This window comes from Melanerpes formicivorus, unplaced genomic scaffold (genome assembly GCF_026170545.1).
Source record: "Melanerpes formicivorus ecotype bairdi unplaced genomic scaffold, bMelFor1.0.p_v2 SCAF_74, whole genome shotgun sequence".
In the NCBI taxonomy this organism is placed as follows: domain Eukaryota; kingdom Metazoa; phylum Chordata; class Aves; order Piciformes; family Picidae; genus Melanerpes; species Melanerpes formicivorus.
Window position 1 is genome coordinate 343171 of NW_027142426.1, and position 18460 is coordinate 361630.

Genomic DNA, 18460 nt, shown 5'->3' on the forward strand with positions numbered 1-18460 from the left:
CTTCCCCACTCCCCAATGGGCAAGGAGGAAAGGAGACAGGAAAGCCAAAATGTGAATTAAGATAAGGGCAATTTACTGCTCTGCAGGCATATCAGATTACACAAAAGGAAAGCAAACAAACAGCAACAACAAACAGACCAGGAGAAAAGGACCATCGCGAACAGCAAACTTGCGAAAACTGCCCCATGCAAAGCAAAATCAGAACAAAAGGGCAAACCTCAGGTCAGAAACTGGGAAGGAAACATGCACACCACACAAACACTCTACAGGAAACGTTACAAACTATAGAGTATGTTACAAGTCCCATAAACCCCAGCTAACCCCTTTCGCATCATACAGTGAGCATGACACGAGGATAGTGTAGAATATACCATTGCTTGTGGCTTGCTCTGTGCCCCATTCCCTCATCCCTCCTAGTGGGTCCAGTCAGCTTAAACCAATACACAAACATGCTGAATGTCTTTGCATCAAGTTTTCTTTAATCCCTAAATTTAACAAAACAAAGAAATCGAAAAATCCAGGCTATCTTGATTACTTGCACTTCTTTTGTAGTGAGCTAAAGGGTAAACCAGCTTCTCAGAATAAATAAGGGTAAATGACACTACCCTGGGGCAGATGGGCCAGTGCTTGGCTTGAGGAGAAATCAGGCCCTCATTTTTGGGGAAAGCAGAGTGTGGTGTTTGCTCCTGCTGACAGTTCCTGTCTGCCATCAGACACTTCCCTGCTCCCCCTGACCTCTTGCACAGCTGTAGTAGCAGCCAGCCTAGCTTTCCAAGATGCAGGCATAAGTAAAACAGTTTGGTTTGCCACCTGGAGCAGTCTGCTACCTCAGGCAGCTGAGACACAGCCAGAGCCTATTCTGTTCCCATTCATAGCCTTTCTAGGTAAAATGAAACCTGGGAGCATCTTCAGGGAATAGATCATAAAGATTGGGTTTTGGTAGCCTATAAGAAACTGCTTCAGCCTTAGGGCTTATAGCAGCCTGGGAAATGAATGCTGCTTAGCAGTGTTGATGCTTGTATATTCAATGAAATTATGGATAGCAGATGAACATGCTCTTTCACATTCAGGAAGGGTTTGCAGAAATTCTCCATAACTTATAGGAAATGTAACAGGCTTCTAAAGAACCAGACTCTCAGAAAATCCAATTAGTCTTAGGGAAAAAAAAAAAAAACAACTGGTGTCTGGTTTACACATTTTCTCAGTATGACTTTTTTTCCCCTCCTCTATATCTCATCTGGTTTTGGGAGGGAAACACTATTGTAAACACTGTATTAGTTCCACATATTGGCTCTAGACCACATACCATTATTTTCTGGACCATAGTGTGGGAACTACTTACCTAAAATATATATATATATATAAAAAAATATCCACTCATTAAAGTATAAAAAGATATTTAAAGCATTGGAACACCCTTATATCCACTCTATGGTGGAAGTCTGAGTATGTGGCTCAGTTTTCTTGTCCAAGCAACAGGGAAGATATTATGAAGCCCATGTTCTCCTCATCCTCATTTTAGTCTCTATCTTTCAGTTAGGAATGTGGACCTGACATTAAAGCAAATCTGTACAAAATGCATGCAGAGCAAGGAAGTTGCATTTCTCTTGGAATGACAGCCCAGTTGTTACTGATGAAGCTTTATTTGTTTCTTCTGCAGTGTGCAACCTGCATTCATGTTACATCTTTACTGAAATTATTACTTCCCTACCCTGTAGTTAATGTTTTAGGTTTCTCTTCTCACAGCTACTTCAGCAAAGGGTGACAAGCTAGATTTACTCGGGCTGAAGATTGTTGATCCTGTCTTGTTTTCTTAAGTAAAGAGAGCAGTTAGAAAAGAAAACATAGCAGCATGAGTACTTTCACCTTTGCCACTTTCAACTTAGCCAAATGCATGTTTTGAATATTGCTATGGATTCCATAGTGATTGGTGTAGTGAAAGAAGGATTTATTTTTTCTTTTCTTTTTTGAACAGGCCTTATCATACCAATAGAGGTATATCTATCTATACTAATAATCCATTACAGTAGATTTTCAAAGGAGAAAGTTCTTCACTGAGAGAGTCATTAGCCATTGGAATAGGCTGCCCAGGGAGGTGGTGGAGTCACCATTCCTGGAGGTGTTCAAGAGGGGATTGGATGTGGCACTTGGTGCTGTGGTTTCATCATGAGTTCTGTGGTGACAGGTTGGACTTGATGATCTTTGAGGTCTCTTCCAACCTTGGTGATTCTGTAACATAAAATAAGTTTCGTAAGATGAATTGTTTAAGTATTTAATGAATTCATGCATTTTTATTATGGGACAAAAATAAAGTTGGAGAAAACAGGGTTTCAGTCCTGAATCACCAGCATGCTGATCAAGGATCATGCTTTCTTTTTTTTGAGAGTGAGGGTACATTGAAAGAAGGGATGTTTCTAAGTGTCTGAAGCTGTTTCTTATCAGACAGCAAAGACCAGTAAGTCTTTATTTAAGTTTATTTCTTTTCACTGCTACCAACAGCTGACAAGGAAGGGAAGTTAGTATATGTTTTAAAACTTCAAGAGGTTTAGATCAAGTTTGTTGGTTTTGTTTGTTTGTTGCTGTTGTTTTTTTGGTGTGGGTTTTTTTGTTTGTGTTTCTTTTTTCCCCATGAAAAATTGTTGGTTCTGTAAAAGCTTGTGTTATATGAAGCTTTTACAGCACTGAGCATCTAATTGCACTTTGAACTTCTGTCAGATACATCAGAAAGCATACTCCTTTTGAGAAACATTATTGAATCAAATCTGGTTCATGTACTTAGACAAACTTACAGCTTCAAATATTACAGAATGAAGTGAGTGGCGTCAATATATGTGCCACCAGTTTTACTAACTTAAAAGTATGCATCCCAGTACCAGATTTCTCCCAACATACAGTGTTTCTGCTTTCATTTTAACAATAGGAGAACAGGCATTTGTTTTGAGAATAATTCTAAGGGAGCATGGCGAGCATCAGGTTGCATCTACTTAGTTCTAAAACTTTTCATAGTGTAGCATTTGTTGTGAAGTTTTTGTCTTGGCACATATACCTGCATTTAAGGTTCATTGTAGATACGTGGAGGCATATTCTCAGAATGTTGTAATCTATCCCTAATTTTCAAAAGTGGCTTAAAATTTTGTTTGTCACAAAACTGAGATCTGCAATTATATTGGGTAGCATAAACGAGGCTGAAATTAATCCGTGATCCTAAACGTGGTTTAGTAATATGAAATATGTAACGTATATTTGAGTTTTTCCAGACTAATTTATAATTTGGCATTAGGATTAAACAGCTGCTACCATGAAGTGTATCAATTTGCTCTACACAAATTTAAAAAAGAGTGGGAAATAGTTCAGACACTATTCTGTCACCGTCTGCACTTTCTCCACAAATTGCAAACATGTGAAGCTGCCTATTTTAATACTAGTTTTCTTGGGCCAAGAAGTTTTCATCTTTGAGAAACTCCATTTACAATTTACCTACCCCAAAGGAATCGGATGACAATCTGATTTAATGTAACTCCAGATTTAAAGTAACAATATTACAATATACATTCCTCTTTTATATGTTGTTTTAATGTACTATATATGGGTTGAGGACATTTCTCTCTAAATGTTTCCAGATGAAATATATCATCTCCTAGATGCAGAGATAGGCACAGTAACTCCAAAGTAAATCAAGAACTTACCCCTGTGTAAATTAGAATGACAAAAATAGACAGATGCAGTATATAACTTCCAATGAGCTTTTATTTTTGTATGCAATTATGAGAGATTAAATATCCAGGACTGATTCATCAATGAAACGGAGTGAAATTGCCAATAAGAGGTTGGTAAATATGAATTTTGCATAGTGAATTTTATTTAATCAAATTACTGAGGTGTATATTTATCTATCCATCTCTGTCAGATCACCCAAAAAGAAGGTTGTTGACTGAATTCCTTAGCTGTTAACAAACCCCTAAAACCCCAAAATTTAAAGCCTCACTGAAATCTAATGTTAAAAATAAAAGGGTATCTGTTGTAGACCCCCAAAGCTTCTAGCTAGCCCTAGACTGCTGAAATTTGGTCTGAGGTTTTCTATAGCAACCCTGGGCAAGTGTTTACTTGACAAGAATTTGTTTTCATCTGAGTGTATCGAATCTTGTGCTCTTTGTTTAGAATGGTTTTCAGGATTCTCTTCATGCAAACAATCTAGTCTACCAACACAATGTGCTAGGGAGCATAAATGGTGGGATAATCATAACCAGTAAGCCAACTTGTAATTGTCCTGGCTAAAATGCATATTATAGATGTGAATGAACACTTATCAACCGTTAGTACCTGTGGGTAAACTTCCTTGCGATGCATCAGTAACCATCATGCTCCTACATCACAGATATGCCTCTGAATTTTTTGGGGGTTTTGGGGGTGTGTTCATGTTGTTGGTATTTTTTCTGTGGAGTTTTTATGGAGGGTGGGGTGTGTTGCTGGTTTATATGCTGATGTGTTTCATCTTCACAAATCTGGTAGATCTTAATCAAGTATGCCTCAGGAATATTTGGAGTTAGAATAAACCTTTATTAGAATAAACCAAACCAGGTTGGAAGAGACCTTCAAGATCATCGTGTCCAACCCATCAACCAAACCAACCCACCCAAACAGCTAACCCATGGCACCAAGTACCCCATCAAGTCTCCTCCTGAACACCTCCAATGATGGCGATTCCACCACCTCCCCAGGCAGCCCATTCCATAGCGCAATCACTCTTTCTGCATAGAACTTCTTCCTAACATCCAACCTGAACCTCCCCTGGCGCAGCCTGAGACTGTGTCCTCTTGTTCTGGTACTGGTTGCCTGGGAGAAGAGACCAACATCCACCTGTCTACAACCTCCCTTCAGGTAGTTGTAGAGAGTGATAAGGTCACCCCTGACTCTCCTCTTCTCCAGGCTGAGCAACCCCAGCTCCCTCAGTCTTTCCTCATAGGGCTTGTGTTCCAAACCCCTCACCAACTTTGTTGCTCTTCTCTGGACTCGTTCCAGCAAGTCAACCTCCTTCCTAAACTGAGGGGCCCAGAACTGGACACAGTACTCGAGGTGTGGCCTAACCAGTGCAGTATACAGGGGCAAAATGACCTCCCTGCTCCTGCTGGCCACACTATTCCTGATGCAGGCAGAATGGGGGAAAAAAAAGTTATAGCATGCCTGGATGATTATGGAGACTAACACTAGAAGTAGCAAACACTTGCACTAAAACCAACAGAGAAATCTAGAGGAATGTTGAACCCAGTATCAATGCTTTTCTGTAGGAAGCCCAACCTTGGTTTTGGTAATCACAAATAACTATAATAAAATGTATCAGCGCAGGGTACCACTGTGTAGCACTATGTCATCATCTAACCAGATACAGTCCAAAATCCCTGCAATTGTTAAGTTATGAGGTAAATATGCCTGGGTATACAAAATAATGCTTTCAATGATTTCTTTATAGGAGAAACTCCAAGTTCAATCATGATAATTTATCATTTTATTCAGTTATATCAAAGTCATGTGCAACAGTAGTGTGATTTTAACATTCTATATAACTACCCTATGAAGCACAGGATATGAAGACCATTAAAAAAAAAAATAAATCTTTGTGACTCTCATTTAAGTTCTTAAATAGTCCAAGTTAAGTTGGGCCACCTGATTTTCAAGCAGAAATAAGTATGTACATTGCATTTTTTTGTTTTTGGAAATACAGTGTCAGTATACCCTGTTGTATGTTTGTAACTATACCTAGAACAAGAATCAATTTTCTGATTCTAAGCCCATCAAATGTATTAGTTGGTTTGTTTCTGACTTAGGGGGTCCTAAAAAACTTTACAAAGTTTAAAAAGCAAAGTGGAGAACCTCTTCAACAGTGGGTAGTGCTATAAACATACACAGCGGCATTCAAGGGTGCAAAACCAAATGTTTGCCCTGCTCAGGTTCTGGTTTGAAGCCTTGTAGAAATATGCAAAGACCTTGTCCTGACTGACACACACAAGTAGATTTGTATCTTCGCTCTCTTCACCTCATGTTTTTGAGGCACTTTGAAACAGATGAACACATCTATGCTTCCTCACTGTAATAAGTCTTAAATTCTCCTGTTGAGGTCTGGCCCTATAATTTTGTAATCAGACATCAGAGTCTGATTGTCATAATTGTGTGCCTAATTTGCATTCAGAATTACCAAGATTATGTATGTCAATTAGGTATTTGAGTCCACAATTAGATATTGCACATTCTGGTAATTGCACATGGAAATTAGGCATGCAGTTGTATGAGAATACTTGTGCACACAGTTGGACAGATACCCAGTTCTGATTCTAAGAAGTTCAGATATTAATCTATGAGGGCTCCAACAGTTTGATGCTTCAGTTTTCTCATGCACAAAATATGTTTTTTAAAATGTCTTTTCCTGTAACAGAGGGGACACTATTGCATGACTGGCAAGATATTGCTGTACTGACTGTACAAGTCAAATAGGAGAAATGAGTGTCTGGAGATTTGAATTATTTTCCTTAAAATTTTCCTTAAAACAACTGAGAGGCAGACAGCAGTAGTGTCAGTGTTATGCCCTTTGAAATCAGAATAAAGTATCACTCTCTATGGAAGTACAACAGTACATTTTGATTGTACAATAAACAGCTTCAGCTAAATGTAGCATGAATGATCCCAGGAAACTCTTCCTTGTGCTGCCTCTAAAATGAAACAGGGTTTCATCTGACATAGGTGCAATTAATGCCATGCATCCAGGGCATCTGGGTATGACTAAACAGGGGGGAAAAGAAAAATTACATTGCATGTTGTGTGTTCTTCTGCAATAGGCATACAAAGTGATGAAATTCTGAAAAGGAAACCAAAGACAAGACAGAGAATGGAATTGGTTTAAAAAAACAACAAAACCAAACCAAAGAAACCCCATAAACCTCCTCCAGACAAACAAAGAACAAACCGCACATGATGTCTTTTAGTTATTCAATCCAGTTGCAGAATCACCTTGTAGCATCTGTTCACTCTGAAGCCTGGGGGCAGAAAATATTGATTTGCTAAAATTCATAGTGCATGAAATCGATTTTTTAGCATTTTTACTATTTTGTATCAAACATCACTATATTTCTTCTTATATCTTTCTCAGAACCTATATATATAGCTATGGCAGGAAAAAGTACTTGTTCTGCTGACAGATCACACAAGCTGAGCTATAATCACTTAGAGATTATACTGTTAATAACAGTTTCTGTTCAAAAGTATCAGCTATGTGTAAAACTGGTTTTGCTAAGATCTTTCCTGGAGAATTTTATAAATATTGGATATTTTATATAAAAAAACCCCAAAAAATTCCAGTGAATAATTTCAAGTTCATAAGAACTTCATAGAAAACAGTTGAATTTTTTTACTTTCCAAAAAAACTCCTAGTTATTCCTTCTGTGTATGGGCTCATGATCATATATATCAAAGTCACCTCAAGTACTGAAGTCAGTATGTTTGAGTTTGACTTTTGGTCAGTTACTGTGTTTTGAAAGAGTTGTGAAAAACATGCTTCATTGTGCTGCTAGCCCTTGTCATCTTTTTCATGCTGCTTGCAGTTTATAGGCTGTGTTAATTGAAGAAGGTCAATGTGGCTTCTCATCAGTTTGGACTTAAATTTCAGAGAGACTCTGAAATGATGGGCCAGACCCTTCCCATGGGGACCTCTGCTGGGATAGAGGCATTGCTAGGAAACTCCCTGGTCTGGCCCTCTGACTATTACCCACTATTGGTTATGCAGGTTGGCAGCAATGATGTTGAGGTGAGGAGGAAGTTCTTCACTGAGAGAGTCATTCATCATTGGAATGGGTTGCCTAGGGAGGTGGTGGAGTCATCGACCCTGGAGGCGTTCAAGAGGAGATTAGACGTGGCACTTGGTGCCATGGTCTAGTCATGGAGTCTGTGTTGATAGATTGGACTCAATGATCCTCGAGGTCCTTTCCAACCTAAGTGATACTGTGATGTCCCAGAGCGATCTTGAAGGCACTTCAGGGCTCTGGGTTGAATTATCAGGGGCACAGGCAGTGTCTTCCTCCATCTCTTCAGTAGCAAGGAAGATTACTGAAAGGATTAGGAAAACACACTTGATAACATGTGGCTTAGAGGCTGGTGCCATTGGTGGAAATTTGGTTTCTTTGATCTTGGAGAGGTTTATACAACACTGTGCCTGCTGGTGACAGTTGGAATCCAGCTATCGCAACGGGGGAAAAAATTCTTGCCTGGAATTTGCCAGGGCTCTTTGAGAGGGCTTAAACCAGGTTTGAAAGGGCATAAAACCAGTTTCATTAGAGATGAACTTTGGGGTGACATGTCAGTGTTGGGGGTGAAACTTATAGCCCATCTCATATGCATCTACAGTGATGCACACAGCATGGGCAGCAAACAGGAGAAATATGGAAGGTGTTGTGCAGCAGGATAGCTATGACTTAGTCACCATCTCAGAAGCATGGTGGCAAGACTCTCATGACTGGAATGCTGCAATGGATGCTCCTGTACTTTTTAAGAAATACATACTAGCAAGGTGAGGTGGTGGAAGTGATCTTTATGTGACTGGTATTTATCTGAGTCAGCTGTGATTAAGCTGGGGAAAGAAAAGAACCATTTTGCCATACGAGCCAGTGTGCTATCCTTGCTTATTTAGACAAAGAAAACCATGCCTTTTGGCTCTTCAAAGTATTGAGCTCTGATGACCCATGTTCACTAGGTCACTATGAAGTAATTGTTTGGGGAAAGCAGGCCTTTTACTGTGGCTTCAGAATTGCCTAGAGGCTAGGATGTAAATTTTCCTGTTTCAACTTTCTAAAATTTAATGAAATAGGAAGTTCTCTTCCTTGCAATATACCACTGTAATATCTTTTTATTTTATTAAAAAATGAAATGTTTCCATCATAGACAATGAGCAGATTGAAGTACTTGCTTGTTGATATTGTATACAGTGTCTCTTAATGATAGCATGGCTTGTGACACTGTTTTAAATATGTTGCTCCTCAAAAACCTGAGAGAACTTGTTTCTATCTTAATATTTTCTCTTCAGAAAGTAGAGCTAGTCATGTTTTGAAAATGTGCTACTTAGTACTCAATAGCTTAGATTTTTCCTAAAAAAAATATAATTTTGTATACATATTATACAGTAGTCTTATTTTGAATGAGTGCAAAATTAATGAAATTTGTCAAACATCTCATATATTCAGAGAAATAATATGTGTTTTGAAAGAGGGAAATATAGGGTGGAGTCTGACCTGACAACCTCTAGAACTTCTTGTTTATAAAATTTTATCCCTGTTCATGGCCAGCAAGTGTGGCTGTGCATAACTGATGAGCTGCTGAAAACTGCAAAAACTTGCTTTAAGCAAGGCTATGTAACACAACAGTCAAGACAGTTACACAGAGCTAGCAAAAGGCTAGCTCTTTGTGCAGAGTAGTTCCTTACCTGTCTAAATTAATATCGCTAAACTGCATTTAAGCTGCAGTGGCCTAATGATTAGGGTCTACCTGCTTTTAGGGGTAAATTATTTATGCTGTTATTTAAGCTTAAGAAGTAGGTCTAAAGAACAAGTTAGAAATTCTTAATCAGTGAAATCAACTCCCATGTTGTAACAACATACTCACAAAACCTTCTTCATGTTTCAGCATTTCAGGGAACACCTTGACAAACTCTTTGCAAAAGGAATTGGAATGCTGGACATTGCTTTAAATGAAGCTTTCAACATGCTTAATGAAGTAAGTTAATGGTTTTTAGATTTATACTGCTGCAGCCTTTCTTGCTATTTAGCAATTACTGTTAATTTTCAGATAATAAATTAGAACTCACTCGATGTGATGATGGAATATTGTCTATTGAACAAGAATTCCATATAATCTATGTGTGGTGAAAGGTATTAACAAATTTACATTCACATGGTCACCTGGACAATGTGGAACTAATCCCTTCATGTGGTGCATGCCAAAAATGGCAATGGTAAAATCCGAATACTCCAGGTTCTTTGTAATGGTTTTTATTGAGAATCCCATTGTGGACACTGAATATGGTCTTAGGAAAGACATACACAGCAGCAAATGGCAACTAGCCTCAACATTAGATGTTCTATACTAATCTTCCAAACCTGTGTGAACTGAAAAAAATTACAGTGTTCATAAAGACCTGATTGGACTTTTTTTTTTTTGTTTTAAAATCTCTAATGCAACTGAAGTTATAATGATGAGTGTAGTATAAAAATCTTCTCAGATGCATTGATAATTTTGAGTATAAAGGGAACTGATGTCCCATGTACTGAATTGTACCTATGACCAAGTGGCCAAGCTACATGTATGTTCAGATCTAATAAAGATGAAGTAATAACTGTTTATACTGTAAAAGGGATTGTAATAGCTTCAAGCCTTCTTGCACATATACTTCCAGAACTGGCAGCATAATTATTTTTCCATTATATATAGTCATATCACCAGGGTTCCTGGGAGCTTCTATTATGCAGCCTAGGCTAGAAAAGAGCCATTTGATCTCTCTTTAAAAGAGTACATGCAAACATTTTCAGCTTTGTCTACAGGATGTGACCTTTATTTGCCAGAAATCTATTCTTATGAGTTATGGGTTAACTAAGGGTGTCCTGCCTATATTAACGTGAGGGAGAGGAAAAAGGGGGAAAAAAAAAAAGAAAAGGAAAGGTAAAAAAGACAAAGTTTTGTTATGCACAAATAGTCTATTAAGATTCTATTTGCTTTGTGGAATGGTTCAGGGTTTATGCTAATTAAATTCAGCTAATTTTACCTGGCAATTACCTTTCAGCATTTGCCTAGATTGGTAAGACTTGTTGATGCTGGTGTCTTCAAGGAGCATGTTTAGAAAGCCACTTCCAAATTCTTTCCAGTCATCGATTTATGCAGTTTCATTATACAGCACAAGAATGTAAAAGTGCTTGGTACAGTAGTTAGGCACATACTATGTCATGTGACAACTGCAATTATCTCTTTTGGTGACAAATGCAGTCTTTGCAGTGATTACCTTAAAAAAAAAAATCATAGCCAATTACATAACATTCTGTGACATTTCAAAGACTGCTAATCACAACCAAATGCTGTAGATGTCAGGATGCATTGAAATTTTTGCTGCTAACTGATGAATCACTGAGTTAATTGTAGTTCATCATAAGGCCCTTGTCATTGTTATTATTATGGAAAACACTTTCATCACTCTTGCTATTCAATATAATTAAAGTTCTAGACAAATATGAGAAGATATTACTCATCAAAGCATTTGAATTTAATCTCATCTAACAGATAACGATGCAGAATAATGCAGATGCACACAGAATGATGCTTTAAAATAAATATATGAAGGCATTCCCCTTTCACTGATTTCCCTTTTAACATACATTGTCTCTTTCAAAATATGTTGTCCATATAAAGAGTGTATCTCTTGATAACTTCATCTTTAGAAGGAAATACTGGGTCTAAAAATCATAGTAATGAAGGTAGTCCACTTAATTCTAGTTATGCCTGCAAAAATGTCATGACTGAAGAATTTTAAGGATAGACTTATGTTGCAGGTATCACAGGTAAGGGTTTTCATACAGGTAGTGACCATAATACAACTAACTCTGTAAACCCACACTGGTTTGGTTTTAGGTCATATTCTTCTGTTACTGTTTGCTGAGGTTTGTTTGATCAAAAGCAAACTGGTCTAGAAGAGAGCTGCAGATGATCTAAATTATTTGCAAATTACTTTTGTGGATGTGATTACTCAAACATAGAAATATGAAGGCAGAATAGAAGAGGAAAGAGCTCTGCTGGAACCTACTATACACTCCCTTTTCTACTGCAGGCATGTTTGCAAATACAATATTTTTAGAAGTTAAGAAGTTTTCCTAGGAAAAAGGTTTTTAGAGCCTTGGGAACAACAGTGAATATGTAAATGCAAGTAGCCTGTAGAAGGCTTAAAAACAGAAGAGTTGCTAGCCCAAATCAAGTTAGAATACTCCTAATAATTTCTTTTTTGAATGCATAAGTGAAATCCCTGCAAGGTAATTCACCTCTGAATTTAAATTTAAATTTAAATGGGAGGTCAAATGGGACCTCCCTTCTCTGGGCACTAGTCATGACAGATAAGCTGGTGAGGTGGCACAAGGCTGTTATTGCTTGGCTCTCTGAGGACCGGGAGAAAGGAAGTCGGATGAGGTCTTGTCTGACCAAGTCAATAATATAACTGGAAACTACATAGAAAGAGACCAGAAGGAGATTGTTCATTTACTATCATGTATTCAGATGTTAGCCCAGTCTATATATATGCATGAATTTAAAATGAAGGCCCCAATTCCACAATCATGGCATCAAAGCTTATGTTATGTATCAGTCCAATTTACTTGTTCTTTGAAAAGGAGAAAATCCCATCTGTGAAATAAAGAAGTTTCCTTTGCATGCTCCAAAGAATGTGTTGATTGCTACCTAAGCACCTATGCTTGAGCACGGCTGTTCAGCAGTTTGAGTTACTTATTTGTATTCTTTGTGAGTATCAGAAGAATCTGAGACCATATATTATATATATGGACAACATATACAATATGTGGTATTAGTTTGATTCTCCCAGATAAACATTTTATGAGAAACAAGATATGGAATGTAATCCTGAGTAAGAATGCTTTATGAATAGTTGTGGGTCTCTCTGTCAGTGGTGTATCTTCTGTACTTTGCAGTAAAATTAGCAGTCGTTAATTTCTTTTTATATAGCTTGTTCTTTTAAAATTCTATTTAAATCATAGCAAGCCCTATGCAGATGCCTCAGTACATATAATTTATCTGAAACAAGGAAATACACTTATTTTGGGGAAGCACTGTATTTATATATGTTTCTTCATTTTTCAAGCTGCTAAAATGAGGCTGTGAGATGAATCTCCCAATTCTGTGGTTCTGTTATACAACTGAAATTGAAGTTCAGTAAGAACATAATATCTGTGATAAAGTGTTTTCAACCTGAGACTTTTTCATCTCCTCCTAAGCATGCAGGAGATTTGACAAGATGCATGTTTATCCAGTGGGATCCTATCCATCTTCATCTGACAGGACTGTGCTGTAATTAAATGATTATTTCCGTTCACAGTTCAATCACACAGGACAAGGAAGTATTTGCAGCCAAGCCATAATGTTGATTACTGATGGAGCCGTGGACACATATGATACAATATTTGCAAAATACAACTGGCCAGACAGAAAAGTAAGTGTGTTAGCACTTTTATTTGATGGAAAACCCAAAGCTTCATATCCAACATAAAGTTTATGCTCATTGAACAGTCAGTAACAATTTTTGTAATGATCTAAAAATTATTTGGGAAAAATGGATGTCTCATTAATGACAAAAGTTATGCATATGTGATATTGCTTGAGGAGTGAGATGGCCTTTTTACTGTAGTACTGAACTTAGGATTGTAAGATATTAAGGAAATATTTCCTTCTGGGGTATGTTTTTGACCATTATATCATACTTCTCCTGTGAGACATCATTAAACATGAAAAAAACATTATTTTTTTTTTTCTTTCTCCCAAAATACTCATTAATAATTCAGTGCTTTTTGAAGCCAGAGAAAGGGGTATGTGCTGAAAACGGTGAACCATCTACAAGTGGAGAAAGAGCAGATGCAGTACTTAGCACTTTTAATATTGTTGTCGTTTAGTGAGATTTTATTAGAGATGTATTTGGTTCTCTTGATCTGTATAAATTGCCCAGAGTTAAATTGCCTTATAATAACACATGGATGTTACACAATAGTGTGGAAATGCCTTGAATTTACCTGATGAGAAGGCTCTAGTAGGTCTTTGTGTTTGCAAGTGGAATTATTTCCTTCTAGACTGTTCATCTTCTGCTAAGGCATGTTTTGGGACTATTTTAGGAAGTTTTTGTAGTGGAAGGTATGTGCTGTGTTATACACCATGTTGCATGAACCTCACTGAAGTACCATTTGAGCAAGTAATTGGTTGATGCGAGTGTGCTGTGTGGGAAAAATGTGGCAGCTTTGAGTCATGTTTCTCATTTATAAGTTACATTTATCTTCTGTTCTCCCTTTTCCTGTGTACCTCAGCTAAAACTGATTATTAGCAGTCAGTGAACAGGAGAAAATGAGAAATTGGCAATTATCGGTGTGTGTGTGTTGGTGGTTTGGTGTTTGTTGTTTTGTTTAAATTTTTTTTTTTTTAACTGCTGTCCTGAAAATATTGTGTCAATTAGTCTCATTTTGTGCAGTAAAAATGGCACACAACTATTGTAAATTTTGTTGTTTAAGAGGTTTGTATTCAGAAAACGTGGAGACAGAGCTAACTGCATACTGAAGATCTATTTTTCTCTTCAGAGCAAAGGTCTACTTCTGTGATTTTTACCAGGATATGCCAATTAGTTTGTCATCTTTAAAAGAATGCAACAATGAATTGGTATTTGTGCATATTCTGAGAAGAACTGTAATGCTTTTCATCTAAATAGATGCTAGCCTTTGTGTAATGGAAGGGATGAGGAAGTTTAATGCATTAAGATGTAGAACTAGATATTATGCCAGAAGTTCATTGGATGTCAGCATTTGTCCATTTTGGTATTTATTGTAGTTTGGTTACATGTTGATCAGCACTGTCAATATTGCTGAAATACAACAGGAATATTTATTTCTGCTATGTGATGCACAAAAAGTACCTCCTTGAAATGTGGTGATCAACAATTTACAAGTTGGAGCATATTTGACCTTTGATTTTTGTCTCCCTACTTTTCTTCAGTGCTTTTCACTGACATTATTTCTTGTTGCTGTTTACATGAAAATATCTCCTGCCCTTTCATATTCTGTATTTACTCATGAAGATGGGTGTTTCTTGTACTGATTTTTCTGTTGATTCATTAGGTATTTGGAAAGTTAGGGCTTTATAAAATACATTTGTCAGTTGAAATTACTGTATAATTCTGGAAACAGTAGCATGCTTGAACTGTAGCTTCTTTTACAGTTATTTAAATATTCAGAATGTTACATTTTTCCTCCTAAGCCAAATGAGAGTACCTCCTTGATATTAAGTATGACTTATAGCAATACAGTCTCAATATGGCTCTTAAATTCTTCTTTGTATATAAACTTATTCCTGAATGTTTTCTGTGGGAAACAAGACAATGATAACTTGATTGTGAAATTAAGAGCTGCTACTTCTTCAGAATGCAAATTTTATGAGGAATGTACTTACTTTTTTTTTAAGTGATTCCCAGCTGCTTTCATACACTTTCATCGCTATAGATATGGTTTGAAGAAGTGACTTCAGCCAATTAAATCTTGATCACATGATGTATGAAGAATTTGCATTAAGCAATGCAGACATTTAAACCAACTGAATAGAAGATACAAGGAGTATAACTGTATCTAAATTGCCATTGGAATTTCAATCTGTTTCTGACACATTCTCCTTTTGTTTTATCTCCTGTCCAGTTTTGATGTAATTGAGTGACTTTGTTGGCTATCATAAGCTCTGTTTTATGGAAACATAACTAACTGGGGGGGAGGGGGGGAAGCTTGTTATGGTTTATTGGGTTGGGTTTTCTTGTTGTTTTGGGGGTGTGGGTGTGTTTTAATGTTTTGTGGCCAGTGTTCCTTCTCTTATCCAATGGGATACTATCTGATTTAAGTCTTTAAATGTTCCATGAGAGTCTTTTGGTTTACCTAGTTAACTGATGTCTAAGGAGATTTACAGAATCTCTCAGAAAGGATCTCTTGTGTTTTCCTGTACTGTGAAGTTAGTTCCTCTCTTAAGAATGGGAAAAGACCATGGAGAACCTCTCTTTATTACATAAATTCTGAAAGGTAACAATTCTGTGAAACAGTTAAGTATTATCATGCACCACACTCCACATATCTTTCATGTGCAAATCAACAGCTGTATCAGAGATAACAATATTTAGCACTGCTGTTGCAATAAGCAGGAGGACAGGTTTCCCATTGGGTATACTTCTGCAAAAGCCTAGTGTGAAGAATCCTGCTTTTTTGGGAAAGGACCCAGTATTTAGGGAATAACTTAATATGCATTATTCTACCCAACTCTTATAAATATTTAATACATGATGCAGTTTTCTAAACTGTATATTAGAAAATATGGATAAAAAAATCATATCAGTTTTTCCTCTTTTCAGCATGAAAAGTTAAACCTACTGGCCACACTGTTAATGCACCCCAGAATACCATTGGCCTTCTTGGCCACGAGGGTACTTGTTGCCCACCAGCACTCCGAGGTCCTTCTCCACAGAGGCTCTTTCCAGTGGGTCAGCCCCTAACCTGTATTCATACATGGGGTTATTCTTCCCTCGGTGCAGGACCCTACACTTGCTCTTGGTGGACTTCATGAGATTCACCTCTGCCCAACTTTCCAGCCTGTCCAGGTTATGCTGGATGGCAGCACAGCCTTCTGGTGTGCAAGCCACTACTCCCAGTCCTGTGTCATCAGCACAGTTGTCAAGAGTACACTCTGTTCCGTCATCTGGGTCATTAATATATATGTTGAACAAGACTGGACCCAGTACTGAGCCTTGAGGAACACCACTAAAACAGACCTTCAACTAGACCCTGCACTGTTGATTACAACCCTTTGTGGTCTTATTCAGACAGTTCTCAATTCACCTCATTCTCACTCATCTAACTCATGCTACCTAAGCTTACATATGAGTTTGAGGGTCTCTTTCAACCTTATTGATTCTATGATTCTATGAGGATGTTATGGGAGACAGTGTCAAAAGCTTTGCTGAAGTAGAGGTAAACAACATCTGTTGCTCTCCCCTCGTCTACCCAGCTGTGTATCACCACAGAAGACTATCAGATTGGCCAACCATGATTGCCCCTTTTGTGAATCCATGATGACTATTTCTGATAATTTTCTTTTCCTGTGTGTGCTTAGAGATGACCTTCTGAATAAGCTGTTCTACCATCTCTCAAAGGATGGAGGTGAGGCTGACTTGCCTGTATTTTCCTGCATCCTTCTTGCCATTTCTGAAGACTGAAGTGACACTGGCTTTTCCCCAGTCCTCACATGCCTCCACTATACTCCTTGACCTTTCAAAAATTGTGGAGAGTGGCTTAGCAATGACCTCAGCCAACTTCTTCAGCCCTTATGTGTGTATACAGTTAGGGCCTGCGGATTTGTGGATGTCCAGCTTGTCTAGATGATTTCTAACCTTGTTGTCCTTGAGTAAGTCTTCCTTCCTCCAGAATTTCCATTTTACCTGTGGGGACTGAGGGCTGGCTTTAGCAGTAAAGCCGGAAACTGTCCTCAGAGCAGTGGAGAAAAGGGGCAGACAAAGAGATATGACTACAGGAAAAGATAGCCTTTCAAGTTTGCTCCCACAAAATAGTATTGCTAATTCTCTGTTCTTAAATAACACAAACCTGCTTCACCTCTATTGGAAAATTCCAGGAATTAACTCCTGGAAAATTTCAGGAAGATAAATCTTGTAAATGTTGCTGAAATGCTATAGCACAACTCAAAATGAAATTGAGACTGGAAGTATTATCAGAGCTTCAAGTGCTGTCATGCTCTCCAAAAGCCATTGTAGTCACTAACTGAATATCAACAAACTTGTAACAGAAGGCCTCTGATAAATAATATTTAACATATTTTGAAATGTTAAATATAGTGACTGTTCTCAGTACATTGTGACACCAGATTGTTTAAATGCATGAGGAAGCACTCTAAAATCTTAGTGACTCACTAGAAACTGCATGAAGTATCATGATCCTTTTTCTCCACTGGCTAAAATGACCAAGTGGCTGCATATTTTTACACCATGGGTATTTTTCTCTCCTCCTTTACCCCATTGTATTTATGTGGCTATCAAGCTTTATGCTGTTATAAAGTCCATCTCTTTACTTTTTTTTTTGAGAAGTCCAAAAGCTTCCAAAGACTAAAATCCCTTTAAAATCAAGGGAAAATAGACACATAACTACAGAAGTAAATATTGCTGCACCAGGGGAGGTTTAGGCTGGAGGTTAGGAGGAAGTTCTACACAGCGAGAGTGATTGCCCATTGGAATGGGCTGCCCGGGGAGGTGGTGGAGTCACCATCACTGAAGGTATTCAGAAGGAGACTTGACAGGGTGCTTGGTTGCATGGTTTAGTTGGTTAGGTGGTGGTGGATGATAGGCTGGACACGATGATCTTGAAAGTCTCTTCCAACCTGGTTTGTTCTATTCTAGTTTTGTGAATTTTCAGTTTGGATACAGTCTTTTAATATTCCTTTATTGGTTGATGCAGCACTCACAAGTGACCAACAAAGATAGCATCTTTGTGAGTTGATGTGCCTTGCCATATCCAGTAACAGATGTTTTGCACCCTTAGCTAGAGAGCTCTTTAATTAGTGATATTGTAACACATGCAAAATCTGGAAAAGAAAGCAAAAAAAAAAAAAATTGAATCAGTTGAATTTTGTTCTTCCCTTT

The 18460-nt window shown here is 37.7% G+C and overlaps 1 protein-coding gene across 5 annotated transcripts in view; it reads left to right on the forward strand.

Moving 5' to 3' along the window:
- Window positions 1–18460, forward strand: part of CACNA2D3 (calcium voltage-gated channel auxiliary subunit alpha2delta 3) — a 432799-nt gene that overhangs the window by 197388 nt on the left and 216951 nt on the right. For all 5 annotated transcript variants that reach the window (XR_010990518.1, XM_068163805.1, XM_068163807.1 and 2 more), the window contains exons 10-11: window positions 9661–9750; window positions 13121–13234. Coding sequence is in view for 4 of the 5 variants with exons in the window: in XM_068163805.1 (XP_068019906.1) it covers window positions 9661–9750; window positions 13121–13234 (204 nt within the window). In the remaining variant the exon portion in view is untranslated. The remainder of the gene's footprint in view (window positions 1–9660; window positions 9751–13120; window positions 13235–18460) is intronic.